At 41.7% G+C, this 27207-nt stretch overlaps 1 protein-coding gene across 2 annotated transcripts in view; it reads right to left on the bottom strand.

Annotated features, from left to right (window-relative positions):
• The window catches only part of LOC121574818 (contactin-4-like), a 154971-nt gene that overhangs the window by 24540 nt on the left and 103224 nt on the right, over positions 1-27207 (bottom strand). Inside the window, exons 2-8 of one of the 2 annotated variants that reach the window (XM_041887419.2) lie at positions 14410-14553; positions 8138-8282; positions 7795-7964; positions 6502-6597; positions 3833-4036; positions 3193-3295; positions 1366-1550 (exon numbers count right to left, since the gene is read on the bottom strand). In XM_041887419.2, coding sequence (XP_041743353.1) covers positions 1366-1550; positions 3193-3295; positions 3833-4036; positions 6502-6597; positions 7795-7964; positions 8138-8282; positions 14410-14464 — 958 coding nt within the window. In that variant the 5' untranslated portion in view covers positions 14465-14553. The remainder of the gene's footprint in view (positions 1-1365; positions 1551-3192; positions 3296-3832; positions 4037-6501; positions 6598-7794; positions 7965-8137; positions 8283-14409; positions 14554-27207) is intronic. The other variant, XM_041887420.2, reaches the window with a different exon arrangement.

Below are 27207 nucleotides of genomic sequence, written 5' to 3'. Positions count from 1 at the left end.
TTCTACAAAAAGTACGATCTTTGTCCCCATGTGCAGTTGCAAACCGTAGTCTGGCTTTTTTATGGCGGTTTTGGAGCAGTTGCTTCTTCCTTGCTGAGCGGCCTTTCAGGTTATGTCGATATAGGACTCGTTTTACTGTGGATATAGATACTTTGTACCTGTTTCTTCCAGCATCTTCACAAGGTCCTTTGCTGTTGTTCTGGGATTGATTTGCACTTTTCGCACCAAAGTACATTCATCTCTAGGAGACAGAACGCGTCTCCTTCCTGAGCGGTATGACAGCTGCGTGGTCCCATGGTGTTTATACTTGTGTACTATTGTTTGTACAGATGAACGTGGTACCTTCAGGCGTTTGGAAATTGCTCCCAAGGATGAACCAGACTTGTGTAGGTCTACAAAAAAATGTTCTGAGGTCTTGGGTGATTCCTTTTGATTTTCCCATGATGTCAAGCAAAGAGGCACTGAGTTTGAAGGTAGGCCTTGAAATACATCCACAGGTACACCTCCAATTGACTCAAATGATGTCAATTAGCCTATCAGAAGCTTCTAAGGCCATGACATAATTTTCTGGAATTTTCCAAGCTGTTTAAAGGCACAGTCAACTTAGTGTATGTAAACTTCTGACCCATTGTAATTGTGATACAGTGATAATGTGAAATAATCTGTCTGTAAACAATTGTTGGAAAAATTACTTGTGTCAAGCACAAAGTAGATGTCCTAACCGACTTGCAAGATCTATAGTTTGTTAACAAGAAATTTGTGGAGTGGTTGAAAAACAAGTTTTAATGACTCCAACCTAAGTGTATGTAAACTTCCGACTTCAACTGTAGCTAACACCAGACACAGGTTAAAGGGGAAACATATAGGTATCTTTGCCATAGATGAATAGGGTAAACTTTTAATTAGATTTGCTGACACCCTACAGTCAAATTTTGGCACCAGTAGAGTAGCTATCTAGCTATATATAACCATGCCCCTCTGCAAACATGCCTTCTCCGATGTTGTTTACAAGGCGGTACTTATTTAAATTAGGTAAGAGAACATCATCTTACCATTGGTGTATTAAAATGAGAGGGTTAAGGTAATGTCACCATATCCCTTTAATAATCCCGCCTCCTGAATCCAAGTGTTTGACAGGGGGGTGGGGACCAGTGACTTTATGATCAAACTTGATCAATGTAGAAGCAACAGTCATTTTTCATACTTTTGCCATCATACTTTGATCTGGTTTCATCCAAATATCATCAAATTTCATGAAAAACATGATTTTGACTGTTCATGACCTTCTGTACAGTTCAATTCTTTATCACATATCACAAAAGCAACATACAACTGTTAATTTATATACATTGTGAGCGATCATACTCTGGAATATGAGTTGCCCTTTGGCGACGTTCTTTCCTCTGGAGTTCTCTGCAACACACTCATATGCACCAGCATCCTCCGGTCTGAAATATGGTATTTCTAGGACCCCGTTGGAATGGTTGATTTTGATCTTGCCAGGGAGGGGATTCCCATCTGTTCTCCTCCATGTGATGGCAGGCACTGGGCTGGAGAGGTCAGGTAGTAAAGGTCACCACAGCCACATGCTTGATACTGACACTTAGTATTAAGACATTAGCTGCCAGACATAGATACAGTGCCTAGAGAAAGTCTACACACCCCTTGCACAGTCTTCACATTTTGCTGCTATACAATCAAATCTAAAAAGGGATTACATTAGATTTTTTTCCCTACAGATCTATACAACCTACTCCACATTTTCAAAGTGAAAGAAAGTTATAGAACATTTTCCAAAAAAAAAATAAAAAAAAATGAAAATGTCTTGATGTTTTCGCACCCCAGAGTTAATACTTGGTGGAGGCACCTTTGGCAGCCATTACAACTGTGAATCATTTTAAATTATATTCTACCAATTGTTTTTGTAAGAATTGCTTTAGTTCAGTAAATTTGGTTGGGAATCATTGATAGACAGCAATATTCAAATTGTGTCTCTAATTTTCAAGCAGATTTAACTAGACCACTCAGAAACACTCAACAGCTCTTGAATAGCCATTCTGGTGTGTCTTTGACAATAACAATTGTCTCAATGAAAAATACAACCCTATCCCAGGGTTAGGTTTTCAGTAGACTGAGTCGGGTTTTCCTTTAACTTTTTACCTGGGCTTTGCTCCTTTCGTATTTCTTTTGATCCTGACAAACTCCCCAGTCCCTGCCGATAACAATCATACCCATAACATGATGCTGCTTGTCACCGGCAGGGACTGGGGAGTTTGTTAGGATCAAAATAAATATGAAAGGAGCAAAGCCCAGGTAAAAAGTTAGAGAAAACCTGCCACAGTCTTCTGAAAACCTAACCTTGGGATAAAGTTGTATTTTTCTATGGGACAATTACATAAATTGTACTGCCAAAGACACACCACAATGACTTTCCAAGAGGTGTTGAGTGTTCCTGAATGGTCCAGTCTCTGTCCTGACTTAAATCTGCTTAAGAAATCACAGACAAGGTTTAAATATTGCTGTCCATCAATGATCCAACCCAATTTTCTGAGCTTGAGCAATTTTGACAAAAACAATGGATTAGTTGTGCAAGGTTGGTAGTCTTATTCAGAATGATTCACAGATGTAATGGCTGCCAAAGGTGTTTCCACCGAGTATTAACTCTGGGGTGTGAAGACATGCGCAATCAAGACATCCTCATTTTGTATTTCTTAGTAATTTCTAAATATTTCTATAATTTTTCTTTCACTTTGAATATGTGGAGTAGGTTGTGTAGATCAATTGGAAAAACAATCAATTTGTAATAATAATATGCCATTTAGCAGACACTTTTATCCAAAGCGACTTACAGTCATGTGTGCATACATTTTTACGTATGGGTGGTCCCGGGGATCGAACCCACTATCCTGGCGTTACAAGCGCCATGCTCTACCAATTGAGCTACAGAGGACCACATTGAGCTACAGAGGACCACAAAAACATCCTTTTTAGATGTAATTTTAAGGCAGCAAAATGTGAAGACTGTGCAAGGGGTGTGTATACTTTCACTAACAACTGTATCTAACAGTGGTGTGTGCCATGGGAGATGTCTGGCCATGACTAATACAGTACATTCTCAGAATATTAAATTCCATATGCAGACTATGTGATGCTTCTACAGTGTTCTTGATAATGATCCCAGTTGAGACCTACTTTCCTAAGGCGAAGCATTCCAGTTTCACTGATGATCCTTTGGCGACATGAAGACTTTCTGGGAACTGAACTTCGATCTTTGGCTCATACTCTGCCATTACAGCTGTGTGAGGTGAAAGAAAATCACATTCATTCAAACACAAAGTGAACGTTGTGTTTTATAATTCTAATTAAATGCAAGAACTGTGGCACAGGACAGGATGGTAGAGGGCAAGCCTGCATGTTGATATGCTTTAAAGCAATACTTTGTTCAGGGGTTGTATGACTTTGGATAACAGCTCTGCTCCAGCTCAAATCTTAAGTGGCACACACTGTATAATCAGCAGTAATGGGGTTGAGGTGAGGTGAATCTCCCTGTGCAGAAGTATGTTTGTGTGCATGCGCATGTGTGCCTGCATGTATGTGTGTCTGTGCACTCTGCATTTCTGGATATGTAAATGTTTAAATGTGTCTTTTCATGCAGAGAGAGAGGGCTTTTCAGACCCACAGCTCTGTAGAGTGTGAATACTGCACAACCCCGCTCCTAAGCAGCAGAAAAACAAACAGATGGCTGATTTTATCTCCTTAGCTTTCACTCCCCTTCAACGGCACAGGCAGGTTCAGCGTGCAGGATAAGCAGGAGCCAGTGGAGCATGCTTACCGTCCCTGCGCAGCTCCACAGGGGTGGGCGAGCTGTACACGGTGGCGTTGGTCATCATGTTCCTCACCACACACGTGTAATTCCCCACATCGGAGGCCTCCACTTTGGCGATGTACAGGTTGCCTGTCCTCTGGGAGACGAAGCGACGGGTATCCTGCAGCAGGAAACTTGGGCGTCCATTGAAAACCCATGAGTATTTGATCTCTGCAGAGGAAGAGCACAGACAGCAACCGCAGAGGATCGTGGGTATTGACAAAGGAAGAGATACATGTTCCAATGACATTCCAAAATCTGCCAGTGTGGTGAAACTAAGAATAGACAAGAGATCAGGTTAGATTCTTGTACCTGTACTGTAGCTATAAAAAAGGTGGAGACATAAAGTAGCTGAGTCCAGTTTTCTACTTATAATATCAATGAAACATTGCACTTAGACAGTGTGAGGTGACTTTGCCATTTCCCGTGCCAGATATGTGCAAACAGTTACTAATTCAATAATGCATCATTCAAATTGTTATGCTTAACATGGCTGAACCTTGCCCTTTTCACATCTCTAGGCATCCCAGAGAGTAAGCAGAGATTTGGATACGCTATTGAATTACATTTTCAGTTAGCCAAGCTAGATCCTCCTCCCGCACATATTAAGTGTCAGTATTAAGGGTCAGTGCCACAGGCTTGTGCAGATCACACAGACAAAACATTATCGTAATCTAGGCTGGGTCCTTTTTGTCCTGAAAGCCTTTAGACTCAGCTTCCCTTTAATATTAATGAGAGCGGGATGGATAGAGAGAGAGAGAGAGAGAGAGAGAGAGAGAGAGAGAGAGAGAGAGAGAGAGAGAGAGAGAGAGAGAGAGAGAGAGAGAGAGAGAGAGAGAGAGAGAGAGAGAGAGAGAGAGAGAGAGAGAGAGAGAGAGAGAGAGAGAGAGAATGGGGCATGGAGCAGCGGGATCTGAAGAAATGTATGTGAAATTAAGAGCTTCTTATTAGAGGTGTGAGGGACAGGGAGGGTAGGATGGGCTAGGGTATTAGAGCCCCTCTGTGATCAGAAACACATTACATCCTGCAGTCAGTCTTTTGACTTGACAGTAAAACATCCCATTGCTTCCTTCTGGGAAACAGTGAATTAAAAATCATCATAGTGAAAGTCAGGGCAGAATGACAGACCTTTCATGATTAGACCGAGTGGTTCTGCTTACGGATTGTGGTCTCACAACAACAGAGGACTCGCAGGCACATAATCTTATGTCCTCAGACAGAATTTAACTCTGAACACAGACCATTATGGACCACATCACACTGAACACAGACCGATTTAGACCACCTAACACTGATTGCTCAAAGTTGCTTCAAATAACATTAATTTTTTCTATTTATATAGGTAAATGTATTTCTGTACAAGCATTAACTTGCATTCAATTGGTTTGACATTACTGCAACTTATGGCAGAAAACTAAAAAACATGTTTGCTTGGATCTAAAATCCACAACATTGTTTTCCAATTTAAGAGTTGACATTTGATTCATTTAGCAAACACTCTTATCGAGAGCAACTTACAGCAGGGAGTGCATACATTTTCATACTGGCCCCCCGTGGGAATCTAACACACAATCCTGGCGTTGAAAGCACCATGCTCTACCAACTGAGCCACACAGGACTTCCTCTCAAATCCACCTGGAGACAGCAGCATCGTGTAACAAAATCCCATAAAATGTGTGACAATGGTCTATCTGGCTTGAAAATGTCAAATAAAGAGATGAAGGCATTTTGGGAAAAGGAGGGCAAATTGCAAACGGTGCAGTTCAAATCCCTTCTGGAAATTGATTCAGTTAGAAACAGAGTTGTGAAATGCTGGTGCACTGGCGTGAAAGTGTGCTGGTGGCGCGGAATGGCTGTGGGATTGCGGGCACTTTGAGGGTCTGCTAATCAGCAGCACACACACTCACAGCTGTGCCACGGGATAAACCTTCCCCCTGCGACACACCAGCCACCAGGAGCCTTTACTACCCACAGATACCCAGGCTACACTGAAAAAACCTGACGCTAGGAAGTGGAGCACCGGAGGCTTTACAGATGACAGCATAGTCGCGGCTCACATGGGGGAAAAAGTGAGCTTGAGGCCATGAAGTGTGAGGGTATGAACTATGGATGTGAAGGGCTGAGTTTGGGGAGCGTTCACCTAGAGGAGTGGTGCTGCTACAGTCCAGTAGGAATGATCATAAAAGCCAGTCCCACAGGAGAGGAAACAGGATATGAAAAGACTGAAAGATTTAAAATAGACTATAGCCTATTTATTGCCTTACCTCCATAACTTGCTACATTTGCACACACTGTATATATATTTTCTGTTGTATTTTTTTGACTTTATGTTTTTTTACCCCATATGTAACTCTGTGTTGTTGTTTTTATCGCACTGCTTTACTTTATCTTGGCCAGGTCGCAGTTGTAAATGAGAACTTGTTCTCAACTGGCTTACCTGGTTAAATAAAGGTGAAAGAAAGAAAAAGAAAGAAAGAGTAGTGAGAAGAAATAGTAGGCATGAGAACAGAAATGTATAGCAGTGTTGGGGAAAGACAGTGAGTATGACAGTGAAGAACAATAAGATGTGCAGGGCGTGACTGAGAGTGAAGCAGCAAGTAATCTGTGAGCTTTGAGGATACAAAGCATTATTGTACCTCCATTATGGGGTGGAGGGCCACACAGTAGCACCACAGCCTGGCCTTCTCTCACTGACACTGTGTTCCTGGGCTTTCTGCTGAAGTTCTGGAGATCTGTGAGGAGGCAAAGATAAAAGGGGCTTTGATTACTTTCAGATTTCTATAGCAAACAGCCTCTACAGCGCAGTGAGATTCTTGAGAGGGCATTTTCATTTTGAAGACCATTTTCCTCTCTATGCACATTGCTTATACCTCATCCACTTTAGTTCCCTGCTGATACCAACAGTGACGTGTGAATAGGGAGAGACGTAAATACCTTCCTCTAAACTGGATTTACAGATCACTTTCACTTTTCATTAAATGCTACTGCCTTATAAGGAAAAACAAACAGCACTAGGGACCACAAACCTTTGAAAATATCATCCAAATCCCAAGAGGGGACAGGCAAATATCAAGAATAATAAAGTCATAACTCATCTCATCCGAAGGCTTATCACCATTTAAATGAAAAGATCAAGTATGAACCCCCTACCTGCATGAATATAACAACCCCCTACCACCTGAGATTGGTTATAATTTCCCTAATGTAATGGGTTAGATTGGTTAATTAGCTGAGACTGGCAGTAAACCTGCGTTGTAAAGTGAAACAACATAACTAAATGTTCAACTGACATATGAACACCCAAACAGGTCTCCCAATTAAAGATTGTCCAACGATAAACAAGCAATCAGCAAGGAAGATAATTTCGGTGGACCTTTATAACTGGGATAGTCTTAGTATTATCTCTAGAGATGTGAACATGTTGATGGATTCATAGGATAACTTTAGTCTAAAATCATGTTTATCTTTTCACAAGCTATAGAGGGAGTGAATTTCTCAGTGCATTTGAGTGAGAGGAAGAGAAAAGTAGCCTTCTGTTGTTGAAATGCTCCAGACGATGTGATTCTCAGGGTGTAGCATTAAGCCAGTGTTAAAACCATGCTAAGATTCAGACTTACACTAATCACTAATGGAGCTGCAGGCTTAGTACATGTCAACATGGCAATTACCCCCAATAACGTCTCTTTTCAAATTAAAAGACAGAATGAGAGGAAAAACACTTTTTGTGTTCGTAACCTGAATGATTCGCTTATGCTGTACTCAATTGTGCATCAAATCGCAGCAAATCCCGCCTTCACTCGATGTGTCATCACAAGAAAAACAGAATGTGTCTAAGAAGGAGAAGTGGTCAAAAAATTCACTGTTTAGGTAAATGTCTGAAATGGCAGTATTTTGTTGTTCGTATTAGATAGAGGACTAGATGTACTCACATGCAAACTGCACCTTGGCCTCCCTGCTGACGATGGTTCCAAAGGCATTGGTAGCAATACACTGGTAAACCCCCCCATGATGTGTTGCATGAGGGTTATTGATCAACAGGTTTCCTTCAACCAGGTTGTAGTTCGAATCCATGTCAATATCTCTCCCATCAACCTTCCATCTGTACAGCAACACACACAAACACAATGATTATTCATCACTATCAGATTTGTTCATAACTGATGGAGTTGTTTAGAAAATGGAGACAATATAGACCAAAAGGATAAAACAGTATTATCAGTTAAAATCGTGACAAGAGGAAAGGTATGAAAAGTTAAAGGGACAAACACCTACTTATAATACGGGGCTGGGTTTCCCTTTGCTTTACAATTGATGAACACCTTGTTGTCCTCAAAACTCAAGGGGAAAATGCTGTCACTTGGTTCTTGACTGAAGACGGGTCCATGGCGGATGTTTCTCTCTGAGTGAAAGAGCACAACTGTTCTAGTTTTACCTTGCTGCTGACAACAATGTCTGAATGGTAAAAGCAATACAGAGGAGAATTACTGAGGACAAATGATAAGTTGTATGAAACTATACTCAATTATGTGCCAAACCATTTCATTATACATACAGTAGTCTTAGGCAACAAATTTGGCCCACAGTGTTGACATGAGAGAGGACAAATACTACACTGACACAAGAGGCCAATTAACTGATTACATTCTCTACACCCTGTAGCTCTGCATGCATATTAGCACTCTGCAATTTACAGTACACACTGACATATCCTACAGTGTTTTCCTTCTTTCCATTTGAATTCTAACCAACGTGCAGTCTGTTGTTGGCATACCCATGACACGCATGGCAGCTCAGTCAGGTCTGTTGTTTTGGTAAGCTGCGGCCAACATACCAATTCACCAGAGCAATTACCCAATGTTACAATAATTAACTCCACTGAAATGTAGCTATCATTCCCATAATGGGTAAAGTCCCCCCCAACAGAACTAATGGTCTTCACTATTCATACAGTAGGTCACAGTATCCTGGTGTTGAGACATACAGTAGGTTACATTATCCTGGTGTTGAGACATATAGTAGGTTACATTATCCTGGTGTTGAGACATACAGTAGGTTACAGTATCCTGGTGTTGAGACATACATTAGGTTACATTATCCTGGTGTTGAGACATACAGTAGGTTACAGTATCCTGGTGTTGAGACATACATTAGGTTACAGTATCCTGGTGTTGAGACATACTGTAGGCTACAGTATCCTGGTGGCTTCTCACAGCTATAGTTAAATTTTTTATGTCCCCTTTGAAAATCACCTGTTTTTTTTTTCTTTCATATGGTCTCTAACCTTGACGACTAGGGCAAAGAGAAGTAGTCCCTCCCGCATCATCACCCTAATGAGAGTGTGGGGGAGAAGTGTTGCCTAAGGTGAGGGCCTCCTTTCCTTTACCAGCCTCCAAGGGAGGTGCTTCATTTCCCTATGTGCTTTAAATGAAATAAATGAATGAACCTTTTATAGCTGGGCTATTCGACCTGGGAAATGCTTCATGTAAGTTTGAGAGAAGTCACCCTGGCTTGCAGTCACTCTCCTCTTGCCATCAAACTAAACATGCACACTGAATATCAATTATATGTGCATTTATGTAAATGAAAGCTCAATGATGCGGAAAATACTTAAACTCGCACAAAGTAGAAGTCTTTGACATCTCCACATTCTGTTACCCCCTCTTCATTCTCTTACGCCCTCATTCTGTTACCCCCTCCTCATTCTGTTACCCCCTTCTCATTCCATTAGCCCCTTCTCATTCTGTTACCCCCTTCTTATTCTGTTACCCCCTTCTCATTCCGTTACCACCTCCTCATTATGTTACCCCCTTCTCATTCTATTACCTCCTCCTCATTCTGTTACCCCGTCCTCATTCTGTTACCCCCTCCTCATTCTGTTACCCCCTTCTCATACTGTTACCCTCTCCTCATTCCGTTACCCCCTCATCATTCTGTTACCCCCTCCTCATTCCGTTACCCCCTCCGCATTCCGTTACCCCCTCCTCATGCTGTTACCTCCTCCTCATTCTGTTACCCCCTCCTCATTCTCTTACCCCCTTCTCATTCTCTTACCCCTTCCTCATTCTGTTACTCCCTCCTCATTCTGTTACCCCTTCTCATTATCTTACCTCCTCCTCATTCTATTACCCCCTTCTCATTCTCTTACCTCCTCCTCATTCTATTACCCCCTTCTCATTATCTTACCTCCTCTTCATTCTGTTACTCCCTCCTCATTCTGTTACCCCCTTCTCATTCTCTTACCCCCTCCTCATTCTGTTACCTCCTCCTCATTATGTTACCCCCTCCTCATTCTGTTACCCCCTCCTCATTCTGTTATCCCTTCTCATTCCGATACCCCCTTCTCATTCTGTTACCCCCTTCTCATTCCGTTACCTCCTCCTCATTCTGTTACCCCCCTCTCATTCTGTTACCTTCTCCTCATTCTGTTACCTCCTCCTCATTCTGTTACCCACTCCTCATTGTCTGTTTCCCTTTCCAGGCTGCCTAGATCCGTACGTGTCCCTGAGAAAGTGCTGACTTCAGACAAAATGCTAAATAAATGGAGATGGAAGCATAGAAAACAACACAATGGCCACCTACTCCATATACTGTTTACATTTAAATACATTTGTCTGACGACTTGTAAACATTCGGTTTGACTTCCATTTATATCTGTCAGCCAGGCCTGTCAACTTCAAACCCCTCTTCATTCTGTAGATAGTTCATAATATGATAACAGTATTATGACATAACCGTGTGGGAGATACTCGGCTCTATTGAAACTCCAGAGCTCTGCCTTTACCAGGTCACTCAGGTGTATGGAAACGGAATTCAGGTTAGCAATTGGGACCTTACAGGTGTGTGTTGAGTGTTTTGGCAGAGGGCGAGATATAGAAGGTAAGGAAGTGTTATTCCCATTGTACTACAAGGAGATGTGAGTATAAAGCGAGACATATGACATGAAGAATGAGAAATAGAACATAGATCAGCAGCATAGAAACCATTGTAACTGAGTTAATCACAAACTCTACAACTTTCACTCCAAGTTTGGTCAAGTTTGACACATGATAAAAAAAACATTATTTTTGTAAACAATGTTTAAAAAATGGTATAATCTTTGTAAATTATATCATAAATAGGACTGGTGGAGTTATGTCACCCATGCAGTTAACAAAAATATACAGAAATGTCTGCTCTATCCAAAATTACAACCAACTAATTGCAACATTAACGCAAAAATGGAAGAGGCAAGTGGTAGGGGGATAAAGTAAGGAACTTGTCTGTCGGCCCTGTATTAAAGACCAAAATTGATTAAAAAAAATTGTGATAAATAAAAAAGTATACCAGTTTGATTTAAGGACCAAAAAATTGACAGCTGTGCCATACAGATTGCATAATACTTGGGAAGACATTTTTGATGTACCGATTCCATGGCACAATGAAATTGAGTTTTTCAATTTAAATTATTATACAAAATTCTTGCAACCAATAGAATGTTATATTTATACATACAGTATCTCACAAAAGTGAGTACACCCCTCACATTTTTGTAAATATTTGAGTATATCTTTTCATGTGACAACACTGAAGAAATTACACTTTGCGACAATGTAAAGTAGTGAGTGTACAGCTTGTATAACAGTGTACATTTGCTGTCCCCTCAAAATAACTGAACACACAGCCATTAATGTCTAAACCGCTGGCAACAAAAGTGAGTACACCTCTAAGTGAAAATGTCCAAATTGGGCCCAATTAGCCATTTTTCCTCCCCGGTGTCATGTGACTCGTTAGTGTTACAAGGTCTCAGGTGTGAATGGGGAGCAGGTGTGTTAAATTTGGTGTCATCGCTCTCACACTCCCTCATACTGGTCACTGGAAGTTCAACATGGCACGTCATGGCAAAGAACTCTCTGAGGATCTGAAAAAAATTATTGTTGCTCTACATAAAGATGGCCTGGGCTATAAGAAGATTTCCAAGACCCTGAAACTGAGCTGCAGCACGGTGGCCAAGACCATACAGCGGTTTAACAGGACAGGTTCCACTCAGAACAGGCCTCGCCATGGTCGACCAAAGAAGTTGAGTGCACGTGCTCAGCGTCATATCCAGAGGTTGTCTTTGGGAAACAGACGTATGAGTGTTGCCAGCATTGCTGCAGAGGTTGAAGGGGTGGGGGGTCAGCCTGTCAGTGCTCAGACCATATGCCGCACACTGCATCAAATTGGTCTGCATGGCTGTCGTCCCAGAAGGAAGCCTCTTCTAAAGATGATACACAAGAAAGCCCGCAAACAGTTTGCTGAAGACAAGCAGACTAAGGACATGGATTACTGGAACCATGTCCTGTGGTCTGATGAGACCAAGATAAACTTATTTGGTTCAGATGGTGTCAAGCGTGTGTGGCGGCAACCAGGTGAGGAGTACAAAGACAAGTGTGTCTTGCCTACAGTCAAGCATGGTGGTGGGAGTGTCATGGTCTGGGAGCTACAGTTCATTGAGGGAACCATGAATGCCAACATGTACTGTGACATACTGAAGCAGAGCATGATCCCCTCCCTTCGGAGACTATTCCAACATGATAACGACCCCAAACACACCATATGTGTTATTTTTGCAATTTTTTACATTGTAGAATAATAGTGAAGACATCAAAACTATGAAATAACACATATGGAATCATGTAGTAACCAAAAAAGTGTTAAACAAATCAAAATATATTATAGTCCCTTTGCCTTGATGACAGCTTTGCACACTCTTGGCATTCTCTTAACTGTCTTCATGAGGTAGTCACCTGGAATGCATTTCAATGAACAGGTGTGCCTTCTTAAAAGTTAATTTGTAGAATTTATTTTCTTCTTAATGCGTTTGAGCCAATCAGTTGTGTTGTGACAAGGTAGGGGGGGTATACAGAAGATAGTCCTATTTGGTAAAAGACCAAGTCCATATTATGGCAAGAACACCTCAAAAAAACAAAGAGAAACGACAGTCCATAATTACTTTACATTTTACATTTACATTTACATTTTAGTCATTTAGCAGACACTCTTATCCAGAGCGACTTACAGTTAGTGAGTGCATACATTATTATTTTATTTTAATTTTAATTTTTTTTTCATACCCCCGTGGGAATCGAACCCACAACCCTGGCGTTGCAAACGCCATGCTCTACCAACTGAGCTACATCCCTGCCGGCCATTCCCTCCCCTACCCTGGACGACGCTGGGCCAATTGTGCGCCGCCCCATGGGTCTCCCGGTTGCGGCCGGCTACGACAGAGCCTTTAAGACATGAAGGCCAGTCAATACGGAAAATTTCAAGAACGTTTCTTCAAGTGCAGTCGCAAAAACCTTCAAGCGCTATGATGAAACAGGAATGGAAGACCCAGAGTTACCTCTGCTGCAGAGGATAAGTTCATTAGAGTTACCAGCCTCAGAAATTGCAGCTCAAATAAATGCTTCACAGAGTTCAAGTAACAGACACATCTCAACATCAACTGTTCAGAGGGGACTGTGTGAATCAGGCCTTCATGGTCGAATTGCTGCAAAGAAACCACTGCTAAAGGACACCAATAAGAATAAGAGACCTGCTTGGGGCAAGAAACACGAGGAATGGACATCAGACCGGTGGAATTTTGTCCTTTGGGCTGGAGTCCAAATTTGAGATTTTTGGTTCAAACCGCCGTGTCTTTGTGAGACGCGGTGTGGGTAAACGGATGATCTCCGCATGTGTAGTTCCCACCGTAAAACATGGAGGAGGAGGTGTTATGGTGTGGGGGTGCTTTGCTGGCACACTTAACCAGCATGGCTACCACAGCATTCTGCAGCGATACGCCAACCCATCTGGTTTGGGCTTAGTGGGACTATCATTTGTTTTTCAACAGGACAATGACCCAACACACCTCCAGGCTGTGTAAGGGCTATTTTACCAAGAAGGAGAGTGATGGAGTGCTGCATCAGATGACCTGGCCTCCACAATCCCCCGACCTCAACCCAATTGAGATGGTTTGGGATGAGTCGGACGGCAAAGTGAAGGAAAAGCAGCCAACAAGTGCTCAGCGTATGTGTAAACTCCTTTAAGACTGTTGGAAAAGCATTCCAGGTGAAGCTGGTTGAGAGAATGCCAAGAGTGTGCAAAGCTGTCATCAATTTAAAGGGTGGCTACTTTGATGAATACAAAATAAAAAATAATTTGTTTAACACTTTTTTGGTTACTACATGATTCCATAAGTGTTATTTCATAGTGTTGATGCCTTCACTATTATTCTACAATGTAGAAAATAGTAAAAATAAAGAAAAACCCTTAAATTAGTAGGTGTGTCCAAATTTTTGACTGGTACTGAATATATATATATATATATATATATATATATACAGAGAGAGAGAAGAGAGAGACGAGAGAGATGAGAGAGAGAGAGAGAGATGTTGTACCACTGGTAACCCTCTAACAGCATGCATCCTGGGTAAGAATGGCATGATACTCTTTGAAGAGATAAGGAAAGGATGAAACAGACATGCAAGAGATGAGTGTGCAGATCAGGTGTGGTATCAACGGCGACTTGGGGGCCATCTTACCAGCAAAGCAGTCCTTGAGTGACAGAAGGATTAACAGTTCCCATGGCAACAACATCTTCAGTTTGCGAGGTCAAAGATTGTCTTTCTCCCATCCAATTGCCAGTGAGAGGAGAATAGTTCCTGTGTAAACTCTGCTTCTTTTAGCTGTGGAAGGAGAAAAGAGGAAATGGGCAATGCGGCAACAGTCCTTTTGCAATATACACTGAGCCTGTCGAAAAAACGGAACTGGAACTTGAGGAAAATCAGTGAGCCGTTAACAAATCATTCATCTAATAAGCAGAGCCAAGACCCTGTGCCTGAGGGGCAGCTAGCATCTTATCCATGGGAGCTGATATTTGGTGTATACATTCTGCTGCTACAATATCTCCCAGGAGGACAAGTCAAAGGAGCGAGAAAAAAGATTCAAGGCTTACAGCAGCAGCCGATGAGCAGCACAGCCCCCCTGCCAAAGGCAATGTTTAGATTTCTCTAAAACTATTGTTGGTTCAACACATTTACACTGTGAAAATAATGTGATGCAAATACAGATCTGCATGAATTTCTCTCCCCATATATCAGTGAAAAGGATGTGCCGGGGTGGCGTTCGATGTGAGACTTTTAAATGGCAGGAAATAAGACAGCGTGGTGAGACATATTAAATTAAACTGCCTTTATTGAGAGAACTAGAGAGAGCAATCCATCTAGTGGAAAGGCATTCAATCCACTTCAAAACAGAGTAGACACAGACACAGACGATATCCTCTATGAATCATGAGGGAACTGTTACTGCTGTGAATTCTAAAAGCAAAGTGTTGCTGCTCAACACATTACATTCACAGGCTCTGATCAGCAGTTCCAGACAGAGAGGGTCAGGTATCAATAACATAAAGTCATTATATTGTGCTGGTATCGGAAATAAATACCTGGAGTATTAACAGGCCTAATGGGAGATGTTTGAATGGGAGACGGTTTAATTAATATCGTTATTATAATATTGTTAGATATTTCTGCACTGTTGGAGCTAGGAGCACAAGCATTTCGATACACCCGCAATAACATCTGCTAAATATGTTTATGCGACCAATAAAATGTGATTTGGATTTGAATTGGTGCAGTACCTCTCCGAAATAATATATAATATAATCAAATCAAATCACATTTTATTTGTCACATGCGCCGAATACAACAGGTATACCTTACCATTAAATGCTTACTTACAAGCCCATTGTCATCATATGATTTCTGTATTTTTAAAGTTACATTATCTTCCAAACATGATTGCTGAAAAGCAAAACATTTTGGGACTATATCAACAATGGACTAATGAAACAAATACCAAAATATTGTTTTTGGGTGGAGTTTTCCTTTCAACAACAATGCAAAGTTTTAAAAAAGTAAGAAAAATTTGCTAAATAAACTAAATAATAACAACAAAATAATAATAACAAGGTACTGGTACCGAGTCAAAGTTCAGGGGTACGGGTTAGTCAAGGTAATTGAGGTAATATGTACAGTTGAAGTCAGAAGTTTACATACCTTAGCCAAATACATCTAAACTCAGTTTTTCACAATTCCTGACATTTAATCCTAGTAAAAATTCCCTGTTTTAGGTCAGTTAGGATATCCACTTTATTTTAAGAATGTGAAATGTCAGAATAATAGTAGAGAGAATGATTTATTTCAGCTTTTATTTCTTTCATCACATTCCCAGTGGGTCAGAAGTTTACATACACTCAATTAGTATTTGGTAGCATTGCCTTTAAATTGTTTAACTTGGGTCAAACATTTTGGGGAGTCTTCCACAAGCTTCCCACAACAAGTTGTGTGAATTTTGGCCCATTCCTCCTGACAGAGCTGGTGTAACTGAGCCAGGTTTGTAGGCCTTCTTGCTCGCACATGCTTTTTCAGTTCTGCCCACAAATATTCTATAGGATTGAGGTCAGGGCTTTGTGATGGCCACTCCAATACCTTGACTTTGTTGTCCTTAAGCCATTTTGCCACAAATCTGGAAGTATGCTTGGGGTCATTGTCCATTTGGAAGACCCATTTGCGACCAGGCTTTAACTTCCTGACTGATGTCTTGAGATGTTGCTTCAATATATCCACATTATTTTCCTTCCTCATGATGCCATCTATTTTGTGAAGTGCACCAGTCCCTCCTGCAGAAAAGCACCCCCACAACATGATGCTGCCACCCCCGTGTTTCACGGTTGGGATGGTGTTCTTCGGCATGCAAGCACCCCCCTTTTTCCTCCAAACATAACGATGGTCATTATGGCCAAACAGGTCTATTTTTGTTTCATCAGATCAGAGGACATTTCTACAAAAAGTACGATCTTTGTCCCCATGTGCAGTTGCAAACCTTAGTCTGGCTTTTTTATGGCGGTTTTGGAGCAGTGTGTTCTTCCTTGCTGAGCGGCCTTTCTCAGGTTATGTCACTATAGGACTTGTTTTACTGTGGATATAGATACTTTGTACCTGTTTCCTCCAGCATCTTCACAAGGTCCTTTGCTGTTGTTCTGGGATTGATTTGCACTTTTCGCACCAAAGTACGTTCATCTCTAGGAGACAGAATGTGTCTCCTTCCTGAGCGGTATGACGGCTGCGTGGTCCCATGGTGTTTATACTTGCGTACTATTGTTTGTACAGATGAACGTGGAACCTTCAGGCGTTTGGAAATTGTTCCCAAGTATAAACCAGACTTGTGGAGGTCTACCATTTTTTTCTGAGGTATTGGCTGATTTCTTTTGATTTTCCCATGACGTCAAGGAAAGAGTTTGAAGGTAGGCCTTGAAATACATCCACAGGTACACCTCCAATTGACTCAAATGATGTCCATTAACCTATCAAAAGCTTCTAAAGCCATGAAAACATTTTCTGGAATTTTCCAAGCTGTTTAAAAGGCACAGTCAATTTAGTGTATGTAAACTTCTGACCCTCTGGAATTGTGATACAGTGAATTATAAGTGAAATAATCTGTCTGTAAACAATTTTTTGAAAAATTACTTGTGTCATACACAAAGTAGATGTCCTAATCGATTTGCCAAAACTATAGCTTGTTAACAAGACATTTGTGGAGTGGTTGAAAAACGAGTTTTAATGACTCCAACCTAAGTGTATGTAAACTTCCGACTTCAACTGTACATGTAGGTATGGGTAAAGTGACTAGGCATACAGTAGATAATAAACAGAGAGTAGCAGCAGCATATGTGAAGAGTGTGAAGGAATGTGAATATACACTATATATACTAAAGTATGTGGACACCCATTCATATTAGTGGACTCTGCAATTTCAGCCACACCCGTTGCTGACAGTTGTATAAAATTGAGCACACAGCCATGCAATCTCCATAGACAAACAGCAATCTCCATAGACAAACATTGGCTGTAGAATGGCCTTACTGAAGAGCTCAGTGACTTTCAATGTGGCACTGTCATATGATGCCACCTTTCCAACAAGTCAGTTTGTCAAATGTCTGCCCTGCTAGAGCTTCCCCGGTCAACTGTAAGTGCTGTTATTGTGAAGTGGAAACGTCTAGGAGCAACAACGTGAAGTGGTAGGCCACACAAGCTCACAGAACGGAACCGCCGAGTGCTGAAGCGAGTAACGCGTAACAATCATCTGTCCTTGGCTGCAACACTCACTACCGAGTTACAAACTGCCTCCAGAAGCAACGTCAGCACAAGAACTGTTCATCGGGAACTTCATGAAATGGGTTTCCATGGCCGAGCAGCCGCACACAAGCCTAAGATCACCATGTGCAATGCCTAGTTTTGGCTGGAGTGGTGTAAGCTCACCGCCATTGGACTCTGGACCAGTGGAAACGCGTTCTCTGGAGTGATGAATCACGCTTTACCATCTGGCAGTCTGACAGACGAATCTGGGTTTGGAGGATGCCAGGAGAACGCTACCTGCCCCAATGCATAGTGCCAACTGTAAAGTTTGGTGGAGGAGGAATAATGATCTGGGGCTGTTTTTCATTGTTCGGTCTAGGCCCCTTAGTTCTAGTGAAGGGAAGTCTTAACGCTACAGCATACAATGACATTCAAGATGATTCTGTGCTTCCAACTTTGTGGCAACCTCACTAATGCTCTTGTGGCTGAATGGAAGCAAGTCCCCGTTGCAACGTTCCAACATCTAGTGGAAAGCCTTCCCAAAAGAGTGGAGGCTGTTATAACAGCAAAGGGGGGACCAACTCCATATTAATGCCCATGATTTTGGAATGAGATGATTGACGAGCAGGTGTATACATACTTATGGTCATGTAGTGTATGTGTGTGGGGTCAATATGCGTGTGTGTGTTTTGTGTATGTGTCCGTGTGTGTTTGTGTGTGTGTGTGTGTGTGTGTGTGTGTGTGTGTGTTGGAGTGTCAGTGTAGTATGTGTGAGTGTGTGGTTAGGTCCAGTGAGTGTACATCGAGCCTGTGCAAGAGAGTCAGTGCAAAAAATAATAAATAATAATAAAATAAGGTGGTCAATGCAAATAGTCCAGGTAGCCATCTGATTAACTGTTCAGCAGTCTTATGGCTTGCGGGTAGAAGCTGTTAAGGAGCCTTTTGGCCCAGAATTGGTGCTCCGGTACCGCTTACCATGCGGTAGCAGAGAGAAAAGTATATGACTTGGGTGGCTGGAGTCTTTGACAATTATTAGGGCCTTCCTCTGACACCGCCTGGTATAGAGGTCCTCAATGGCAGGAAGCTCGGCCCCAGTGATGTACTGGGCTGTGCGCAGTAGCGCCTTCCGGTCGGATGCCGAGCAGTTTCCATACCAAGCGGTGATGCAATCTGTCAGGATGCTCTCGATGGAGCAGCTGTAGAACTTTTTGAGAATCTGAGGTCCCATGCCAAATATTTTCAGCCTCCTGAGGGGGAATAGGTGTTGTCTAAGCCCTCTTCACAACTTTGTTGGTGTGTTTGGAGCATGATAGGTCTTTAGTGATGTGGACACCAAGGAACTTTAAGCTCTCGACCCGCTCCACTACAGCCCTGTTGATGTGAATGGGGGCGTGCTCCGCCCTCCTTTTCCTGTAGTTCACGATCAGCTCCTTTGTCTTGCTCATGTTGAAGGAGAGGTTGTTGTCCATATATGCCATTTAGCAGACGCTTTTATCCAAAGCAACTTACAGTCATGTGTGCATACATTTTTGTGTATGGGTGGTCCCGGGGATCGAACCCACTACCCTGGCGTTACAAGCGCTGTGCTCTACCAGCTGAGCTACAGAGGCATACATTATATAATTGAGAAGGAAACACATTGATCCTAGATTGTAATATTCTGTCACCTTCCATGTGAACATTAACTAATACACTGATGGGAAAGTAAACACTGGTGGTTATAAACGCTAAAAGGAAACAAAGCAGTGAAGTGAAATCTGTTTCGCACACTGCTACAATCATTACCTTTATAAATTACATACTGAGACACAGCATGAAACAATGTGCCTGAAAAGCTCAGCATGAACTTCTACATAGGTACTGTACTTCTTAAATCAGGTATGCAATCACTGTTCCTGTAGTGGAAGGTTGAGCTAATGGACTTTTGTACAGTTATACAGTGTTCTTTCAGATTTTTTGTAAATGTTAAAATCAGATCATTACATTTGATGGATACAATAATTCTCTAAACTTTGAAAATACAAAGCTTATACATAATTTTTTCCTTCACAATGAGTGCAGTCCCATTCCCAATTTAGAGAAAACCCCATGAAGGAAACTTGATGGATGTTGAAAAAAGTAGTGTTCAGGGAAGAAAAAATGTAAGTAGATCTCAGAAGGGATGAGCAGAGAGATTAAATTAGATGAGATTTATTAGGTTATTTATCTTCTACTCAGAGGGACTTTTCAGCCATCTCTATTGATTTGGTTTCCATAGTTTAACCTCCTGCCTTTTTGTTAGTCATTCTGCCCACAGTCTTGCCATGGGTCTCAATCAACTATGGAGGAATAAGTCAATAACCGGACATTTGGTTGATGTCGACTCCCCTTACATGAGTTACAAGGATGATGTATCTGTCTCATATAGGGAAAACTGATGCTGAAACAGTATACATCTGACAATAGAAGGAACTCACATTTGATCCATTTGAACTATCATGGAAGAGCTAAATGTTTTGACTTTTCCCCCTATCCATTGCAATACCATCAGTCTGCATCAATCTCCAGTCTTTGGTGGGGGTATATGTACCATTTTATGTTATGTTAAGTTTGTGTTAAATGTTTAACTCTCTGAACCTGCCAGGAATATTTGCCAGCCAACTACCTAAAATGTCTATTTGTAATCAATAAATTATACATGCCAGTTAGTGTGGTGAGTCATTCACAATCAATGTGATCTAAATTCAGGCAAGCTTGCCAAAAACTGGCTGAGTGAGATAAGGTGCAACGAATTCACTGACAGTAGTGATGTACATTGGCCAAGAGGGGGCACTCTTCCTTTTGGTCCAAGTATATCCTACTGTAATGATGTAGAGTCAGGGTCTTAAATACTGTATCTTGACTAAATCCCTAATCATAATATTCTGGCCATCCAATCATCCCTCAGTTTAGAACGGGCTGGAATTACTCCTCACATTTTCCAACTCCAAGAACTGCTGCATCCAGTAGTGATCATTCTGGTGCTCTTTTCCCTGCATCGCCCAGACAGGTGGTGCACATGTTAATGGATGAGTTGATTTAAACCCAAAAACACTGTAAAGCACTTTAGGATCCAGCCAAACGTGTTACTGTACATGGATATGAATTGTGTAGTAGAGGAGTAGTGGCATTAATCTAGCCATTCCTATGGCGACTAGGCTCACTGAGGAATTATAGCTATTTATGGGATTGTGAGGGAAGGTGAACCATTTCAGCCCATTGCTGAGGTTGTCTAACAAGGCCCTGAAGCCTAAAGTCATTAGTGTCCCTGCTCTGCCAGATGATCGATGCTAATTTATGTTCACTCTAGTCAGCTGTCCAGTTTCATTTTCGAGCTGATCAACTTTCTTTTGTCTCCTCACTGTAGCACGTCCTTTCCCCCTGGCGTTCAAAGTCAAACTCATGGAGCTGTATGCATTTGCCTCATGGATCGCAGCTATGATTATGCTCAGCGTCAAGATGCAGAGACTAGATTCCCGTAAGCGTAATGTACCACTGAGAGAGATGGCGCTGTTCCTCTGTCAGATAGCACAGCTCTGTTTTAATGATGCTTAGGTCCTGGGCATCCTTGGGGAGGATGTGTTTCTTGGTCACAGTCCAGAAAAAAAAAATTGTTGCTCATGAACCCCATGATTCATTTATATACCCGAGAAAAATACAACGGTAATAATTCTTGTGCCCAGCGGATGGTGGTTGCAGGTGTTGGAAATACCAAGTGGGATGAATCTGAGCTAATGGTGCCTGCAAGGGAAACTATCTGTCAGGGATAATCCCTAATAACACTGTGGCATAGATAATGAGCCTCTTCTCCCTCAATGGCCTCCGATATTAAGATAGCTAGCTGGAGAGAAATGATTCAATGAGGTATGGGTATTGACACGGCTGGATTCTAGTCTGATGCATTGGCTGGTTTAATGTTCATTACTGATGAGCAGTATCCCCTAGTGGGATATGTAAACTAGGTGGAACTGAGAGGAGGATGCAGTTGAACTCTGGTGAGCAGTGTTCCACTTCATTAGTTCCTGAGTACTGAGATAAACACGTGACTACTGAAAATGTACATCAGCAGCCCAGCCAGAGGTAATTAAGTCATGTTTTTCGAGTGTACCCCTTTTAATAAGACCAGCACACACCCTGGGTTTCAAAGGCCTCATTTTGTTAGGGTTAATCATGGCATAGAGCATCTGGACCAGGCTGGACATTTACATTTTAGTCATTTATCAGACGCTCTTATCCAGAGCGACTTACAGTTAGTGAGTGCATACATTTTCATACTGGTCCCCCGTGGGAATCAAACCCACAACCCTGGTGTTGCAAGCGCCATGCTCTACCAACTGAGCTACAAGGGACTAAACAATTTCTCTGTGAAATTGCAATGTCGAGGAGGGGAGAGGAAAGGGGAAAGGGAGCCTAAGGATCTACAGTGTTGCAATGGACAGACCTTAATTATTGCTATGAAATATTATACCGGCGGTATAGACTGAATTAAATCTTGTCCATCCCCTTCCATTTATATCCTAATCATATCATAGCTCGCCTTTCCAAAACATTCCTGTAATCTCCTTGATCTCAGGTTACCGTCAACCCATATCCAGTCATGGGGGAGCAGGGGCTAGGCACCACTATGGTGGCTATCTGTCAATCAACATCCACCGGCTAATGGGTAAACATGTTGATAGCTAGAGGAGAGGAGAATATTGACGAGTAAAATCTACTTACATCCCATATTGCTTTTCAGTATTCACAGGAACATAACAGTGAGTTCACAGAGTCAACAGGCAACGAAGAGTGAAGGACGGAGTGAAGATAGCTCTAAAGAGAAATCGTTTATATAAATAGATAGACCTCAAATTAACCCACCGATGAATCTTTACACTCTGAACTTGCAGTATACAGTAACTCAGTAATTCACTCATATGCTTAAATCACTATCCAATAAAAAAAATATCTACTTTTATGGGTTATGAAAAGCAGCGGCTCAAAATGGTAAGTAAAGTAAGTAATGATACTGTTATTAGAAAAATGGTTGTTGTCATGGAGGTGAAGAGAGCTTAAGAGTATAAGAGGAAGAACATGGTAAGATTCTAATTATCTGGACTGTAGTGATGCACACAATTGAAAGTAAACAATTCCTACTAGTCCTTACAGAGCTCGAAATGCAGACACGGTGATAAGACGATAAGTGCCATCACCAATAATGTAACTTACACAGATCAGCTCCATGGACAGCGCTAGTTGCTGTATGTTGAATATTCACAGCCCAGTATTGCTAAATGTAAAGTGGGTATAAACACTCACACGAAAACATGCATGCCTACATGCATGCACACACACACACACACACACACACACACACACACACACACACACACACACACACACACACACACACACACACACACTGTACAGTAGACACATAGAACAATGGGATTACAGTAGCTGCAGCCACAGCTCCTGTACCTGAAATAACACCCAAAGTCGCACTCATTTACACTAAGCAATAAATCACCAGCTCCACTGACAACCATGTTTCCCACTGATTGAGTACTCACAGAGTAACTGGAGAGAGCCCTATACTTCCCCAGGAGCTGAGACACAATCAGCCTCTTCCTTTGGTCAGCTAAGAGAGAGTGAGAGAGAGAGAGCTCAGAGACCATGTGAGCTGAAGCTCTGAAGCTGTGCATGAGCCACTGAAATGGTGGGAGTTGGGGAAGCTCTGTGCCTTGCTGCTGCTATCAGTCTGTAACACAGTGGGCAACCCTGATCACAGGGAACATTGTTCCATGCCCTACACCTTCAAGGCTCCGCAGTCCACCACCACAGGATTCAAGGATTGTCCTTGAATTCCTGGAGAAAAGGATGACAATGTCAAATAGTGATAAAGATGTAAAAAAAACTATACTACAAGTTTGACCCATCTCATCGACCCCAGATCATAGATTGTTTGACAGAGTTTGTGTATTTAGCTTGTAAATATGCATTATTGACTTTTAAAAATCAATAATAATAAACTTGGTAAGAATATACAGTGCTGAATATTAATAAGTTAAATACTGGCCAATAAATTCACTGCTTTTAACTTTTCTACAATGTTGTGTAGTGGTATAACGCTATAAAGATGTTTTGTACAAGTGGTAGCTACTTCATAGGGTATCACCATTTCTAAGAGCCATTGGTGTGATACACACACACACACACACAGACGCACAAGCACGCACGCATAGACACGCTCACAAACACACACACACGCGCACACACCAATCACAATGACCTGAATTCCTGTGCTTGCACCACAGAGGCCATTTACTCATTGTAATTTGGTTTCCAGCATGGCAGACACCAGCAGAGCTATCACAAAAAGACTGATTGTTTCTGCAGGTGGATAGAGCCCCGCTTGCAGTGGCCTTAATAAAAAGCACTCTGCATACTCTACAGTGCAGAGAGAAGGCAGAGAGAAGCAAACTACTAGCAATTTCACAACAAGAGTATTAGAAAGGATCATTGAGCAAGTTGCTGTTGAAATGGCTAAATGTAATAGGCTAAATGTAATCCAACTGGTGAGAATTCATAATATTTAAGAGCTGTATTTCCAACAAAACTAGTGTCCGTGTTTGTTTGCTAGGCAATTTCATGTTCAGTGAAAGGACCCAAGACTCAATAATAATAAGAAAATATTACTTAAGACAACTTTAGCTACTTAATCATTATGATGAATGGTTGTTCTCCAGAGAGAGAGAGAGAGAGAGAGAGAGAGAGACTAAGACTTGGCTTATAGCCCTGCATTATATTTCTAACATGAAAAAGCCCAATAAATATAAGCAGCAGCAGTGATATTCAAGATCTCATTCTACCTGAATGGCTGTGTCCAATAGGAGAGTAATCAGGAGAGGAACAATGCAAGGCTATTCTTTATTACTGATTACTATGCATAATACTGCCACTCTCTGCTTCCAATAGGGAATGGATATGTGCTACATAACACCACCCATAACCAATCATATATATATATATATTCCGCTCCCCTTTGAGCTAAGAGCAGGGGTGTTGGAGTTTGGTGTTATGCTTCTCTAGACTAATAGCGTTTCTATTTTAAGAGGTGACAGCGCAAGTCAAATGCAGGTAATCGGGTTCATGCCATTGTTTCCAGTGAGTTGCTTACGACACACACTATTTTTCACAGCTTGTTTTCTTGCCATATGTTGTAGCCTACTGTATCTTACTTAATGACAAGTTAGGTGATAATGAGAACACATAGGCATATCTTTAGCGCAATGAATAGTTTCAAGGAGAGTATGAATTCTTAGATTAAAATTTTAGTCATTTTAGTCATTTAGCAGACACTCGACTTACAGGAGCAATTAGGGTTAAGTGCTTTGCTCAAGGGCACATCGACAGATTTTTCAACTAGTTGGTTAGGGGATTTGAACCAGCGACCTTTCGGTTACTGGCCCAACGCTCTTAACCGCTAGGCTACCTGCCTCCCATATAAAGGAAAAAGATAACCTTGTGAAGTGTTGCTAGTCTTTGTGATCTGTGCTGGCTTTACAGTATGTTAATGATGTGAAATGGATCACAGCCTTGTCTCAGTAGCAGATTGTACAATAGTAAACCAGACATATACACTCAGATATCCATCTATTCAGACATATCCTTATCATATCCAACATCTTACTCTATTCTTTATCAAAAATCCTCACCCTGAGCACAGGGTTTTTCCTATATTTTCCTGTATTCTCAGCCATTATATCTAGGGTGTTAACATTTGAAGCCTCTGTTTCAGCATTCACTAAAAATGTCTCTAGTTCCACCCCTTCCTTACATGCTCAGGTATCCATCAGCAGGCTTTTTGGAAATGCAACTAAGTGCCCAAAGCAAGGGAGTCACATTACTGCAGCCCCGGAGATTATGAATGATAGGGAAACTCTTTTTACATTCATTACAGGGCCACCCATGAATAATTCATTGAATCAAATTACAGGCCCCGAAATATTCAACGGTGTTGTATCAGCCCTTTCCTCTCCAATTGATCACTTCTTATACAAGTGATGTATTTGCAGGCAAGGGAGCTGCAGCCCCATTCACCAGCTAACCAGATAGGAAATAGCTCTTACTGTAGGGCGAAGGGACATTAGGAGCAATTCCAAACTGATATGAAAAGGTGAAGTCAAGATCAAGAGAAATCTAACAGCAATGCTCATCTATGTCGGTGGAACCATTTTATTCGTTTGGTCAGGTGAAATATATGTTTCTGTAAATAATACTTTGCCCTGAGTCAAATAATACATCCCTTTGAGAATATCTGCTGAGGAAAAGTAAAAAAAAAACAACTTCAAATCACAAACTGCTGATACGGTAATGCACGCATCATCACCCTGTATCATCAGAGCTGTTCCGAGTTCTGTCAACACAGCCTGGCTGTGGGTCCCACCGGGCAATGGCAGCTGTCATTCACCTGCATAATGTGGGAGACAGCAATGGTATTTCAGAGAAAGGAAAGGGAGTCCATCATCTCTGCTAGGTCACAGAGTGAGTGACTAATTCTGCTAAAGAATAGGCAAGAACTGTGACCGCTCTCCTTGACACCGGCTCTGACAGAGCATTCACACCCAACAAAACAGGCCAATGCCAGTCTGATTATTCCTCCTACGCCCATAAGAATGGGAGAGATGGTAAAGTAGAAGGTGGAATCAGAGGTTGGCAGTGAAGGACATCAAATAGAAAGGTAGCTTGAGATGAAAAGAGACCACACAATAGAGTTACAATATAAAAAATTGATGGCATTTTGTTGCATCCGCTGGATTCCAAAGGGTGCGATCCACGTGGTCGAGCTCCTCAGAACAGCCTTGCTGAGGAGAAGCGTCCCTCATTTCACAGTCTTCAGATTGCAGCCCCTGTAAAAAGCTGAAGATATGATTCCATTGGACTTCAAATTAAAAAGGCATCTGAAACCAGTGACGATTTTAGCATGTAAAACTTGGTGGGGGAAAAAAATTAAATAATTGGGATGCATGCCAGCAAAACCACTACACAACACAACACTAAACAATACATTAATTGCACTATAACGGTGACAAACGGTGCCCACAAACTGTTAGGGCCTACATAAAGCTGTCCCAACAGCAGAGCTTTCTTTTCAGCACCATTGAGACTTGTCTGGCAGCGAAACAGTTAATTCAGCCTCATTTA

Source organism: Coregonus clupeaformis, chromosome 10, assembly GCF_020615455.1.
Source record: "Coregonus clupeaformis isolate EN_2021a chromosome 10, ASM2061545v1, whole genome shotgun sequence".
Lineage (NCBI taxonomy): Eukaryota > Metazoa > Chordata > Actinopteri > Salmoniformes > Salmonidae > Coregonus > Coregonus clupeaformis.
This window is presented reverse-complemented; position numbering and strand designations above follow the sequence as displayed.